Source organism: Coregonus clupeaformis, chromosome 5 (genome assembly GCF_020615455.1).
Source record: "Coregonus clupeaformis isolate EN_2021a chromosome 5, ASM2061545v1, whole genome shotgun sequence".
Taxonomy (NCBI): domain Eukaryota; kingdom Metazoa; phylum Chordata; class Actinopteri; order Salmoniformes; family Salmonidae; genus Coregonus; species Coregonus clupeaformis.
In genome coordinates, this window is record NC_059196.1 from 36,628,794 (window position 1) to 36,642,300 (window position 13,507).

The 13,507-nt window shown below is 42.7% G+C and overlaps 1 protein-coding gene across 1 annotated transcript in view; it reads right to left on the reverse strand.

Annotated features, from left to right (window-relative positions):
• Positions 1-13,507, reverse strand: part of cntn5 (contactin 5) — a 542,763-nt gene that overhangs the window by 187,628 nt on the left and 341,628 nt on the right. Inside the window, exons 13-14 of the mRNA XM_041876697.2 lie at positions 7,601-7,728; positions 2,693-2,868 (exon numbers count right to left, since the gene is read on the reverse strand). Coding sequence (XP_041732631.1) covers positions 2,693-2,868; positions 7,601-7,728 — 304 coding nt within the window. The remainder of the gene's footprint in view (positions 1-2,692; positions 2,869-7,600; positions 7,729-13,507) is intronic.

The following is a 13,507-nucleotide window of genomic DNA, read 5'->3' on the forward strand; positions in this document are numbered from 1 at the left end:
GGCAGATTTCCGGGCATTGTAGAAAAGATTCAGGGCATAATGTACAGACAAGGATATGGAAGGATATGAGTACAGTGGAGGTAAACCTAAGCGTTGGGTAACAATGAAAGAGATAGCATCACTGGTGGCACCGATTGAGCCGGTCTCTGCGTGTATGGGGGGTGGAACAAAGGAACTATTTGAGGCAGTTTGAGAGGGACTTGGGGTTCTACAGTGAAATTGTAGAATAAGAGCTAACTGGAACAGCAATAGGCAAGGCATATTGACATGGGAGAGAGGCATAAAGCAATCACAGGTGTTATTAGAGAGAGCTAAGACAACAACTGGTAATAGCGATAAAGTTTGGGCTGAGGCTAAACAGAATAAACAGGACAGGGTACCGTGTAAAGGAACAGTCCAGCAGGCATCAGCTGTGCAGCTGAGTGATCATAAGGTCCAGTGAACAGCAATATGTGAATCCAAGAGCAGTTCAAATTGGTGCTTCAGCACAGAGAGCAGGAAGCACAGTTGTAGTTTGTGTGTGCTAGCGGGCCGGGGCTAGCAGATGGATCTTCGTGGTCGTCACAACGGGAAGCCTGTTGAAACCACAGACGATTACGTCGGCAGACCAGTCGTGATGGATCGGCAGGGCTCCGTGTCGACTCTAGGAGGTCCCGTCCGGTTGACAGAGGGGTAGATAGCCGGGAGATGTGCTTGACTCAAGGCTAGCTCAAGGCTGATTAGCCAACAACAACGTTCATTTGGTTGCAGCTAGCTAGTTGCGATTATCCAGAGTTAAAGGTCCAGTGATTCAGTGATTCCGGCAGAAAATCCGATTCTGGGTTCTGGGTCGATAACTCGCTGTGCAGTCAGGGCTGAGTGCAGACTGGCCGATAATAGTCCAGGCTAGAGCTGGCTGGTAGGTAGTGCAGGCCACAGACAATGGAGAAAAAGCCGCTAACGGTGGCTAATAGCAAGAAGCTAGTTAGCTGGTTAGCTGGCTACTCCCGTCCGGTAGACAGAGAGGTAGATAGCCAGGGCTAGCTCAAGGCTCAAGGCTAACTGGTGCTACGGGGGCGATTAGCCTACAGCAACATCCATTCGACATCCATTCGGTTGCGGCTAGCTAGATCCGGTGTTAAGGTCCAGTGATTCAGTTATTCCGGCAGAAAATCTGATGTTCTGGGTGAAAACCGCTAACGGCGGCTAATAGCAAGTAGCTAGTTAGCTAGTTAGCTGGCTGGCTAGTTTCAACTGGAGATTCTAGATAAAGGTGAGTAAATAATAGAATCTGTTCCACATTGAGTGAGGTGGGTTGCACGAAAGTATATTTAGTAGAAGGATGAAAAGTGTGATAGGGAAATATATACGTAAAAAAAAAAAAAAAAAAGGCTATTTACATGGACACACAAATGCGGATTACTCAACACTATACATGTCAGCTACTACAGCGACTGAAATGACTGCAACACTTAACAAAGAGCTGCAGTTAGATTCAGAATGGGTGGCAAGGAATAAGTTAGTCCTAAATATTTCTACATCTAAAAGCATTGTATTTGGGACAAATCATTCACTAAACCCTAAACCTCAACTAAATCTTCTAATAAATAATGTGGAAATTGAGCAAGTTGAGGTGACTAAACTGCTTGGACTAACCCTTGATTGTAAACTGTCATGGTCAAAACATGTTGATACAACAGTAGCTAAGATGGGGAGAAGTCTGTCCATAATAAAGCGCTGCTCTGCCTTCTTAACAGCACTATCAACAAGGCACGTCCTACAGGCCCTAGTTTTGTTGCATCTGGACTACTGTTCAGTCGTGTGGTCAGGTGCCACAAAGATGGACTTAGGAAAATTACAATTGGCTCAGAACAGGGCAGCATGGCTGGCCCTTGGATGTACAAAGAGAGCTAATATTAATAATATGCATGTAAATCTCTCCTGGAGGAGATAATACACATTATGGAACAGCGGGGACTGTGAAGCAACACAAACATAGGCACAGACACATGCATACACACACACAATAACATACACACTATACACACACGTACACATGGAGTTTGTACTGTAGATATGTGGTAGTAGAGTAGGGGCCTGAGGGCACACAGTGTGTTGTGAAATCTGTGAATGTATTGTAATGTTTTAAAAATTGAATAAACTGCCTTAATTTAGCTGGACCCCAGGAAGAGTAGCCATCCCTGATCTATACTAACTCAACTACATTTAGTTATCTCTACTTACTGTATTGTTATCTCTATTTACTGTATTTAGTTATATCTACTTACTGTATTTAGTTATCTCTACTTACTATATTTAGTTATATCTACTTACTGTATTTAGTTATATCTACTTACTGTATTTAGTTATATCTACTTACTGTATTTAGTTATCTCTACTTACTGTATTTAGTTATCTCTACTTACTGTATTTCATTTTTTAAATTTTTTATTGGGGGGGATTGATCCGCGAGCCACCAGTTACCCATCCCTTATCTTTACTAACTCAACTGTTTTTAGTTATCTCTATTTACTGTATTGTTATCTCTACTTACTGTATTTAGTTCTCTCTACTTACTGTATTGAATTATCTCTACTTACTGTATTGTTATCACTACTTACTGTATTTTGTTATCTATACTTACTGTACTTAGTTATCTCTACTTACTGTACTTAGTTATCTCTACTTACTGTACTTAGTTATCTCTACTTACTGTTTGGGTATATTCAAAATGTCCTCCCTCCTGTTGGAAGTTGAGGGGCTGCTGGTTGAGGAGCCACTGGAAGGCCACGTCCAGAGATGGGTCATGTGATACCCTGCAGCTGAGCACCACGCTCTCCCCCACCGTCACCTCCACCCTGCTGGGGCTCAGGTCCACACGCATGGCCTCTGGAAACACAACACTGCTGCATCTTAACACTGTCATCACATCACACAACACTGCTGCATCTTAACACTATCATCACAACACACAACACTGCTGCATCTTAGTACTGTCATCACAAAACACAATGCTGCTGCATCTTAGCACTGTCATCACAAAAAACAACACTGCTGCATCTTAGTACTTTCATCACAAAACACAACGCTGCTGCATCTTAGCACTGTCATCACAAAACACAACGCTGCTGCATCTTAGAACTGTCATCACAACACACTAAACTGCTGCATCTTAGCACTGGCATCAAAACACACAACACTGCCGCATCTTAGAACTGTCATCACAACACACACAATTGCTGCATCTTAGCACTGTCATCACAACATACAACACCGCTGCATCTTAGCACTGTCATCACAAAAAACTAAACACTGCTGCATCTTAGCACGTTCATCACAAAACACAACGCTGCTGCATCTTAGCACTGTCATCAAAACACACAACACTGCTGCATCTTTGCACTGTCATCACAAAACACAACACTGCTGCATCTTAGCACTTTCATCACAAAACATAACACTGCTGCATCTTAGAACTGTCATCACAACACACAACACTGCCGCATCTTAGAACTGTCATCACAACACACACAATTGCTGCATCTTAGCACTGTCATCACAACACACAACACCGCTGCATCTTAGCACTGTCATCACAAAAAACTAAACACTGCTGCATCTTAGCACTTTCATCACAAAACACAACGCTGCTGCATCTTAGCACTGTCATCAAAACACACAACACTGCTGCATCTTTGCACTGTCATCACAAAACACAACACTGCTGCATCTTAGCACTTTCATCACAAAACATAACACTGCTGCATCTTACCTCTGTCAATACAACACCTCTGGACATGGCACCGGTAAAGATAGCTTAGGACACAAGACTGCTACAAAGTCATCCAAGGACGTCACGCCTAACGTTAGATTGCTACACTGTCATCCAGGACATGTCACACCTAATGGTAGACTGCTATACTGTCACCCAGGACATGTCACACCTAACGGTAGACTGCTACATTGTCACCCAGGACATGTCACACCTAATGGTAGACTGCTACAGTGTCATCCCAGGACAGTGCATTCGGAAAGTATTCAGAGCCCTTCTCTTTAACCACATTTTTTTACGTTATTCTTCTAAAATTCATTAAATAAAAATAAAAAAATGAGAATGACACAAGTATTGGTTTTCACAAAGTTCGCTGCTTCAGTGTTATGAGATATTTTTGTCAGATGTTACTATGGTATACTGAAGTATATTTAGAAACATTCCATAAGTGTCAAAGGCTTTTATTGACAATTACATTAAGTTTATGGAAAGAGTTAATATTTGCAGTGTTGACCCTTCTTTTTCAAGACCTCTGCAATCCGCCCTGGCATGCTGTCAATTAACTTCTGGGCCACATCCTGACTGATGGCTGCCCATTCTTGCATAATCAATGCTTGGAGTTTGTCAGAATTAGTGGGTTTTTGTTTGTCCACCCGCCTCTTGAGGATCAACCACAAGTTCTCAATGGGATTTAGGTCTGGGGAGTTTCCTGGCCTTGGACCCAAAATGTTGATGTTTTGTTCCCCGAGCCACTTAGTTATCACTTTTGCCTTATGGCAAGGTGCTCCATCATGCTGGAAAAGGCATTGGTCGTCACCAAACTGTTCTTGGATGGTTGGGAGAAGTTGCTCTCGGAGGATGTGTTGGTACCATTCTTTATTCATGGCTGTGTTCTTTGGCAAAAATGTGAGTGAGCCCACTCCCTTGGCTGAGAAGCAACCCCACACATGAATGGTCTCAGGATGCTTTACTGTTGGAATGACACAGGACTGATGGTAGCGCTCACCTTGTCTTCTCCGGACAAGGTGTTTTCCGGATGCCCCAAACAATCGGAAAGGGGATTCTTCAGAGAAAATGACTTTACCCCAGTCCTCAGCAGTCCAATCCCTGTACCTTTTGCAGAATATCAGTCTTTCCCTGATATTTTTCAATGGAGAGAAGTGGCTTCCTCGCTGCCCTTCTTGACACCAGGCCATCCTCCAAAAGACTTCGCCTCACTGTGCGTGCAGATGCACTCACACCTGCCTGCTGCCATTCCTGAGTAAGCTCTGCACTGGTGGTGCCCCGATCCCGCAGCTGAATCAACTTTAGGAGATGGTCCTGGCACTCGCTGGACTTTCTTGGGCGCCCTGACGCCTTCTTCACAACAATTGAACCTCTCTCCTTGAAGTTCTTGATGATCCGATAAATGGTTGATTTAGGTGCAATCTTACTAGCAGCAATATCCTTGCCTGTGAAGCCCTTTTTGTGCAAAGCAATGATGACGGCATGTGTTTCCTTGCAGGTAATCATGGTTAACAGAGGAAGAACAATGATTTCAAGCACCACCCCCTTTTAAAGCTTCCAGTCTGTTATTCTAACTCAATCAGCATGACAGAGTGATCTCCAGCCTTGTCCTCGTCAACACTCACCTGTGATAACGAGAGAATCACTGACATGATGTCAGCTGGTCCTTTTGTGGCAGGGCTGAAATGCAGTGGAAATGTTTTTTGGGGATTAAGTTCATTTTCATGGCAAAGAGGGACTTTGCAATTCATCTGATCACTCTTCATGACATTCTGGAGTATATGCAAATTGCCATCATCAAAACTGAGGCAGCAGACTTTGTGAAAATTAGTATTTGTGTCATTCTCAAAACGTTTGACCACGACTGTACACACTATACCCCATAATGACAAAGCGAAAACAGGTTTTAGAAAGGTTTAAAATGTATTTAAAATAATAAACGGAAATACCTTATTTAAATACAGTACCAGTCAAAAGTTTGGACACACCTACTCATTCAAGGGTTTTTCTTAATTTTTACTATTTTCTACATTGTAGAATAATAGTGAAGACATCAACACTATGAAATAACACATATGGAATCATGTAGTAAGTGTTAAACACATCAAAATATATTTTATATTTGAGATTCTTCAAATAGTAGGTGTTTCCAAACTTTTGACTGGTACTGTAAGTATTCAGACCCTTTGCTATGAGACTCGAAATTGAGCTCAGGTGCATCCTGTTTCCATTGATCATCCTTGAGATGTTTCTACAACTTGATTGGAGTCCACCTGTGGTAAATTCAATTCATTTGACATGATTTGGAAAGGCACACACCGGTCTATATAAGGTCCGACAGGTAACAGTGCATGTCAGAGCAAAAACCAAGCCATGAGGTCAAAGGAATTGTCCGTAGAGCTCCGAGACAGGATTGTGTCGAGGCAGAGATCTGGGAAAGGATACCAAAACATTTCTGCAGCATTGAAGGTCCCCAAGAACACAGTGGCCTCCATCATTCTTAAATGGAAGAAGTTTAGAACCACCAAGACTCTTCCTAGAGCTGGCCGCCCGGCCAAACTGAGCAATCGGGGGAGAAGGGCCTTGGTCAGGGAGGTGATTGTCACTCTGCCAGCGCTCCAGAGTTCCTCAAACTCGGTCGAAGGTTCACCTTCCAACAGGACAACAACCCTAAGCACCAAGCCAAGACAACGCAGGAGTGGCTTCGGGACAAGTCTCTGAATGTCCTTGAGTGGCCGAGCCAGAGCCCGGACTTGAACCTGATCGAACATCTCTGGAGAGACCTGAAAATAGCTGTGCAGCGACGCTCACCATCCAACCTGACAGAGCTTGAGAGGATCTGCAGAGAAGAAGGTGAGAAACTCCCCAAATACAGGTGTGCCAAGCTTGTAGCGTCATACCCACTAAGACTCAAGGCTGTAATCGCTGCCAAAGGTGTTTCAACTAAGTACTGAGTAAAGGGTCTTAATACTTATGTAAATGTAATATTTCCGTTTTTTATTTTTTAATAAAGTAGCAAACATTTCAAAACCTGTTTTTGCTTTGTCATTATGGGGTATTGATTGTAGATTGATGAGGGGGGGGGAAACAATTTAATCAATTTGAGAATTGGGCTGTAACGTAACAAAATGTGGAAAAAGTCAAGGGGTCTGAATACTTTCCGAAGGCACTGTATAGCTTGGTTACCTTGGCTAGCATGGCAATGAGGAAGAGGAAAAACAAAAAACATTGTTTTTTTCCTGGATTTGGGTCCAGGCAGGGCACACTCTATTCCAGGGTTCTTCAATTCCGGTCCTGGAGGGCCGAAACACTTCTGTTTTTAATTTCTACCTGGTAGTTAATTGCACTCACCTGGTGTCCCAGGTCTGAATTAGCCCCTGATTAGAAGGAGATGATGAAAAACAGAGGTGTTTCGGCCCTCCAGGACCGGAATTGAAGAACCCTGCTCTATTCAGATGGGACCAGGGAAACCAACAACCAGGTAGCCGGATTTAATTCTGAGGTGTCATTATCAAAACAAATCCTGCATACTAAACCCTGACAAGGACCAAAACAATCAGGGCCTCTTTTGATCTCAGCTGTGAATGCTGCTTATATACAACAGGCCCTTTAACGCTCTCAAATAGGGTGCCCTTGTGAAATGATTTTTGAATGTGAAAACCCTTTTGCTTCACGGTCGAGCGAACACAATAAATTCCGCTGGCGTCCCCTCTGCCTCTCCCCCCCTCCTCTCCCCCCGGCACCAGACAAAGGTGGCGGGAAACGACATTGGGGGACTGTTTACTGGTGGGTGACTGGCACTAATTTGGCAGAAAATAAAGACCCCCGCTGGGCATAGCTTACCTTTTACCCAGAGCATGGCCGTCATCTCAGCCGAGCCAAACCGATTCTCGGCTCGGCAGACATAGTTCCCCTCGTCAGAGCGGCTGGAGTTGATGATCCTCAGCGCGTTGTTTCGTAACAGCATTATCCTGTCAAAGAAAATAAAGAAAATACACAATACAAATCAATACAGGTATGAAAACCTGTTTAACTAAAACAGTTGAGTTTAAAAGTTGTATGAAGGTTTAGTAGCTTATAGCATTCATTCAAATGAATTTAAGTTGCTGGAAGACATCAGGCAGATCAGGACAGCTCAGAAAGTCAAACAGCATAACAAATTAATTTCAGAGCGTGTCCATTTGGGGGATATTAAACATTTCATACACTGTATGTTCTATCTAGCGCCGACAGGATTATCTTATTGATTTCCAAAGGCAAGTTATGTAGCTCTGAGCTGTTGTTCATAATGTCATGTTTCCTGTTCTGTGTGACCCAAAGGAAGAGCAGCTGCTGGTTTCTCTACAGCTGATGGGGATCCTAATAAAACACAGAATACCAAGACAGTTCCCCCGGAAAGATCCTTGTCGAGAGGACATATGTACTGTGAGTGCTGTACACTGTAAGCTACATAAGCTGTTTAACTGTGGACTCAAGTGAAACATTACTATTTTAGGATCGGATTCACTTTTCTGTGTGGCCTTCAATACTATGACCTGAAAACAGTATTTACCACAAATAACAACTGCCTAATAATGCTTTCACATTTACGGTATTTAGCCAGTAAAAAAAAAATTGGACAATGATTATATGACCCCCTTACAAACAATGTTTATATGACCCCCTTACAAACAATGATACCGATTGAAAAGAATAGCAATCCTATTTTCAAAAGCATGTGAGTCTCGTTCATACTTCACAACCTCTGCAGACTTCTGGAGTTGCCTATTCTGTATATGATTGAGCAAAGATAATAAGCCTACACTTGATGCTAACTGTTTCTGATCAGTGATAGACGATCACTTGATTTAGGCTACATTATAGCATGCTAAATAGGACCGAGTTTGGGAAACCCTGATCTAGTTGACCACATGCAGGTAGGCTATTGCTTTAAATGTATTACAAGGATTGGATGACTTTGGGTGTTTCAGTAAAGCAACAATTTGATGCCTTCAATTGCTTTAGTCTACTTTATTACAATGTTTCTGTCATTCAGTGATATTTATTCCCACAATCATTTTTTTATGGATCCAAACAGGGCATGCTTAGTGGTGGGCTATGTGAAGAGATGGGCGAAGTTTAGAACTGTCAGGAGGATGGTAAACGGGCGCTGCCTAGCAACCACCAAGCGTTTAAGAGCGTAGTGCGCACCAAAGCCACCTCGGCATTACAGCTACGTTTCATACTAGGGCCGTAGGCAGAACTTTACAGAAATGATTACTAGGTAGTTAGGAGGAAATAAAAGTTCTGATACCATCAGATATAAAGAAGAGGAGGAAAGAGGAGCCGAAAAGCGTCTTAGTATGAAAGGGATATAGGTAAGTTGGAGAATGGCTTAACAGATAAATACATGTTATTTCCCCCCATCTACAAAAGATCAATCAACAATAACAATTCCCAATGAAGGCGAATTCCTGACAACATCAAATAAGCCTAATCTCCAATAAGATTACAACACTGATGTTATCGGTTGAGATAAGGGCTAAACCAGGGGCGCAACTTTGGTCTTAGAAGTGGGGGGGACATAAAGCATGTATGTGTCATAGATAAAGCAACAGCTGGTAACGGGGTCATAGATAAAGCAACAGCTGGTAACGGGGTCATAGATAAAGCAACAGCTGGTAATGGGGTCATAGATAAAGCAACAGCACATTACCTAACAGCTGGTAATGGGGTCATAGATAAAGCAACAGCTGGTAACGGGGTCATAGATAAAGCAACAGCTGGTAATGGGGTCATAGATAAAGCAACAGCTGGTAATGGGGTCATAGATAAAGCAACAGCTGGTAATGGGGTTGTAGATAAAGCAACAGCTGGTAATGGGGTCATAGATAAAGCAACAGCTGGTAATGGGGTCATAGATAAAGCAACAGCTGGTAATGGGGTCATAGATAAAGCAACAGCTGGTAATGGGGTTGTAGATAAAGCAACAGCTGGTAATGGGGTCATAGATAAAGCAACAGCTGGTAATGGGGTTGTAGATAAAGCAACAGCTGGTAATGGGGTTGTAGATAAAGCAACAGCTGGTAATGGGGTCATAGATAAAGCAACAGCTGGTAATGGGGTCATAGATAAAGCAACAGCTGGTAATGGGGTCATAGATAAAGCAACAGCTGGTAATGGGGTCATAGATAAAGCAACAGCTGGTAATGGGGTCATAGATAAAGCAACATCACATTACCTAATGGCTGGTAACAGGGTCATAGATAAAGCAACAGCAAATGACCTAACAGCAGATAACGGGGTCATAGATAAAGCAACAGCACATGACCTAACAGCTGGTAACGGGGTCATAGATAAAGCAACAGCACATGACCTAACAGCTGGTAATGGGGTTGTAGATAAAGCAACAGCACATGACCTAACAGCTGGTAACGGGGTTGTAGATAAAGCAACAGCACATGACCTAACAGCTGGTAACGGGGTTGTAGATAAAGCAACAGCTGGTAATGGGGTCATAGATAAAGCAACAGCACATGACCTAACAGCTGGTAATGGGGTCATAGATAAAGCAACAGCACATGACCTAACAGCTGGTAATGGGGTCATAGATAAAGCAACAGCACATGACCTAACAGCTGGTAATGGGGTCATAGATAAAGCAACAGCACATTACCTAACAGCTGGTAATGGGGTCATAGATAAAGCAACAGCACATTACCTAACAGCTGGTAATGGGGTCATAGATAAAGCAACAGCACATGACCTAACAGCTGGTAATGGGGTCATAGATAAAGCAACAGCACATGACCTAACAGCTGGTAACGGGGTCATAGATAAAGCAACAGCACATGACCTAACAGCTGGTAATGGGGTCATAGATAAAGCAACAGCACATGACCTAACAGCTGGTAACGGGGTCATAGATAAAGCAACAGCACATGACCTAACAGCTGGTAACGGGGTTGTAGATAAAGCAACAGCTGGTAACGGGGTTGTAGATAAAGCAACAGCACATTACCTAACAGCTGGTAACGGGGTTGTAGATAAAGCAACAGCACATGACCTAACAGCTGGTAATGGGGTTGTAGATAAAGCAACAGCTGGTAATGGGGTCATAGATAAAGCAACAGCTGGTAATGAGGTTGTAGATAAAGCAACAGCACATTACCTAACAGCTGGTAACGGGGTTGTAGATAAAGCAACAACACCTGGAGTGTGTACATTTTAAAGTACCCTTTCTGGTGTATCAATACATATGTTCTAAAGCCTGGTGTATTTAAAGGGAACAAATCACCACTTTTACTCCTGTCACAAACTCGAATACCACCTGCGCCTCGACCTGTTGTTTCGGCCTGTTGTTTCCGAAAGTTTTATTTTGTTTTATTTTGTTTCACCTGTCTTGTGCTCTTGAATCTCCAATCCAAAGTTAAATCTAGAATCGGCTTCCTATTTCGCAACAAAGCCTCCTTCACTCATGCTGCCAAACATGCCCTCGTAAAACTGACTATCCTACCGATCCTTGACTTCGGCGATGTCATTTACAAAATAGCCTCCAACACTCTACTCAGCAAATTGGATGTAGTCTATCACAGTGCCATCCGTTTTGTCTCCAAAGCCCCATACACTACCCACCACTGTGACCTGTACGCTCTTGTTGGCTGGTCCTCACTACATGTTCGTCGTCAAACCCACTGGCTCCAGGCCATCTATAAATCACTGCTAGGCAAATCCCGCCTTATCTTAGCTCATTGGTCACCATAGCAGCACCCACCCGTAGTCTGCGCTCCAGCAGGTATATCTCACTGGTCATTCCCAAAGCCAACACCTCCTTTGGCCGCCATTCCTTCCAGTTCTCTGCTGCCAATGACTGGAACGAATTGCAAAATCTCTGAAGCTGGAGACTCTTATCTCCCTCAATAACTTTAAGCATCAGTTGTCAGAGCACCTTACCGATCACTGCACCTGTACACAGCCCATCTGAAATTAGCCCACCCAACTACCTCATCCCTATATTGTTATTTATTTTGCTCTTTTGCACCCCAGTATCTCTATTTGCACATCATCTCTTGCACATCTAGCATTCCAGTGTTAATACTATTGTAATTATTCTGCACTATAGCCTATTTATTGCCTTACCTCCATAACTTGCTACATTTGCACACACTGTATATATATTTTCTGTTGTATTTCTGACTTTGTTTTTTTTACCCCATATGTAACTCTGTGTTGTTTTTATTGCACTACTTTGCTTTATCTTGGCCAGGTCGCAGTTGTAAATGAGAACTTGTTCTCAACTGGCTTACCTGGTTAAATAAAGGTGAAATAAAAATAAAATAAAAAAAAGTCTCCACCCCCCACCAGGTGGCGCCCATCTTCCCCATCATATCCTGTGTTTTTATACCAGTGTTTTCTGTTTGTCTGTTGCCAGTTTGTCTTGTCTCATCAAGCCTACCAGCTTTCTTCCCGTACTTCAACGTTTTTGCTCCAGGGACTGAGACATTTCTCACCATTGAACTGCCCAATACAACGGCCGGAGAAGGGGATGGAGAAATCCACCCATTCCTACCCCTCACACAATACGTTGAACCTTTCACGGGCCCAAGAGAAAACTACCTAGGTCAAATAGGGGAGAGGCGTTGTGCCGTGAGATGTTTGCTGGTCATTTGAGCAATATTACATGGAACAGAGTTCCATGCAATAATAGCTCTATATAATATTGTACACTTTCTTGAATTTGTTCTGGATTTGGGGACTGTGAAAAGACCCCTGGTGGCGTGTCTGGTGGGGTAAGGGTGTGTGTCAGAGCTGTATGTAAGTTGACTATGCAAACAATTTGGGATTTTCAACACATAAAAATAAGTGATGCAGTAAGTCTCTCATCAACTCTTAGCCAAGAGAGACTGGCATGCATAGTATTAATATTATTCCTCTGATTACAATGAAGAGCAAGACGTGCCGCTCTGTTTTTGGCCAGATGCAGCTTAACTAGATATTTCCTTGCTGCACTCGACTTAATCAAGATAAGACAAAACTAGAGCCTGCAGGACTTGCTTTTTGGAGTTTGGTGTCAAAAAGCAGAGCATCTCTTTATTTTCTAACATACCTCTCCCCATCTTTACAACCATTGAATCTATATGTTTTGACCATGACAGTTTACAATCTAAGTTAACACCAAGTAATTTAGTCTCCTCAACTTGTTACACAGCGACACCACTCATTACTAGATTCAGCAGAGGTCACCCATTCCAAAACAGACAGTTTAGCTGTGTTTGCTGATGCAAAAATGGTTGAATCATCAGCATTCGTGGACGCACATGCTTTGTTTAATGCCAGTGGCAAGAGTAGAGGGCCTAGAGAGCTGCAGACTTGACCTGTTTGACATTAGAGAAGCTTCCATAAAAAAAAAAACTTTGTTCTATTAGATAGATGGATCTGAATTCACGATATGGCAGAGGTTGAAAAGCCATAACACATACGTTTTCTCAACAACAGGTTATGGTCAATAATATCAAAGGCTGAACTGAAATCTAACAGTACAGCTCCTACAATCTTGTTATTATCAATTTCTTTCAACCAATCATCAGTAATTTGTGTCAGTGCAGTACATGCTGAGTGCCCTTCTCTATAAGCATGCTGAACATCTTTTGTTAATTTGTTTACAGAGAAATAGCATTGTATTTGGTCAAACACAATTTTTTCAACAGTTTGCTAAGAGCTGGCAGCAAGCTTATAGTTTTGCTGTTAGAACCAATAAAGGCTGCTTTACCA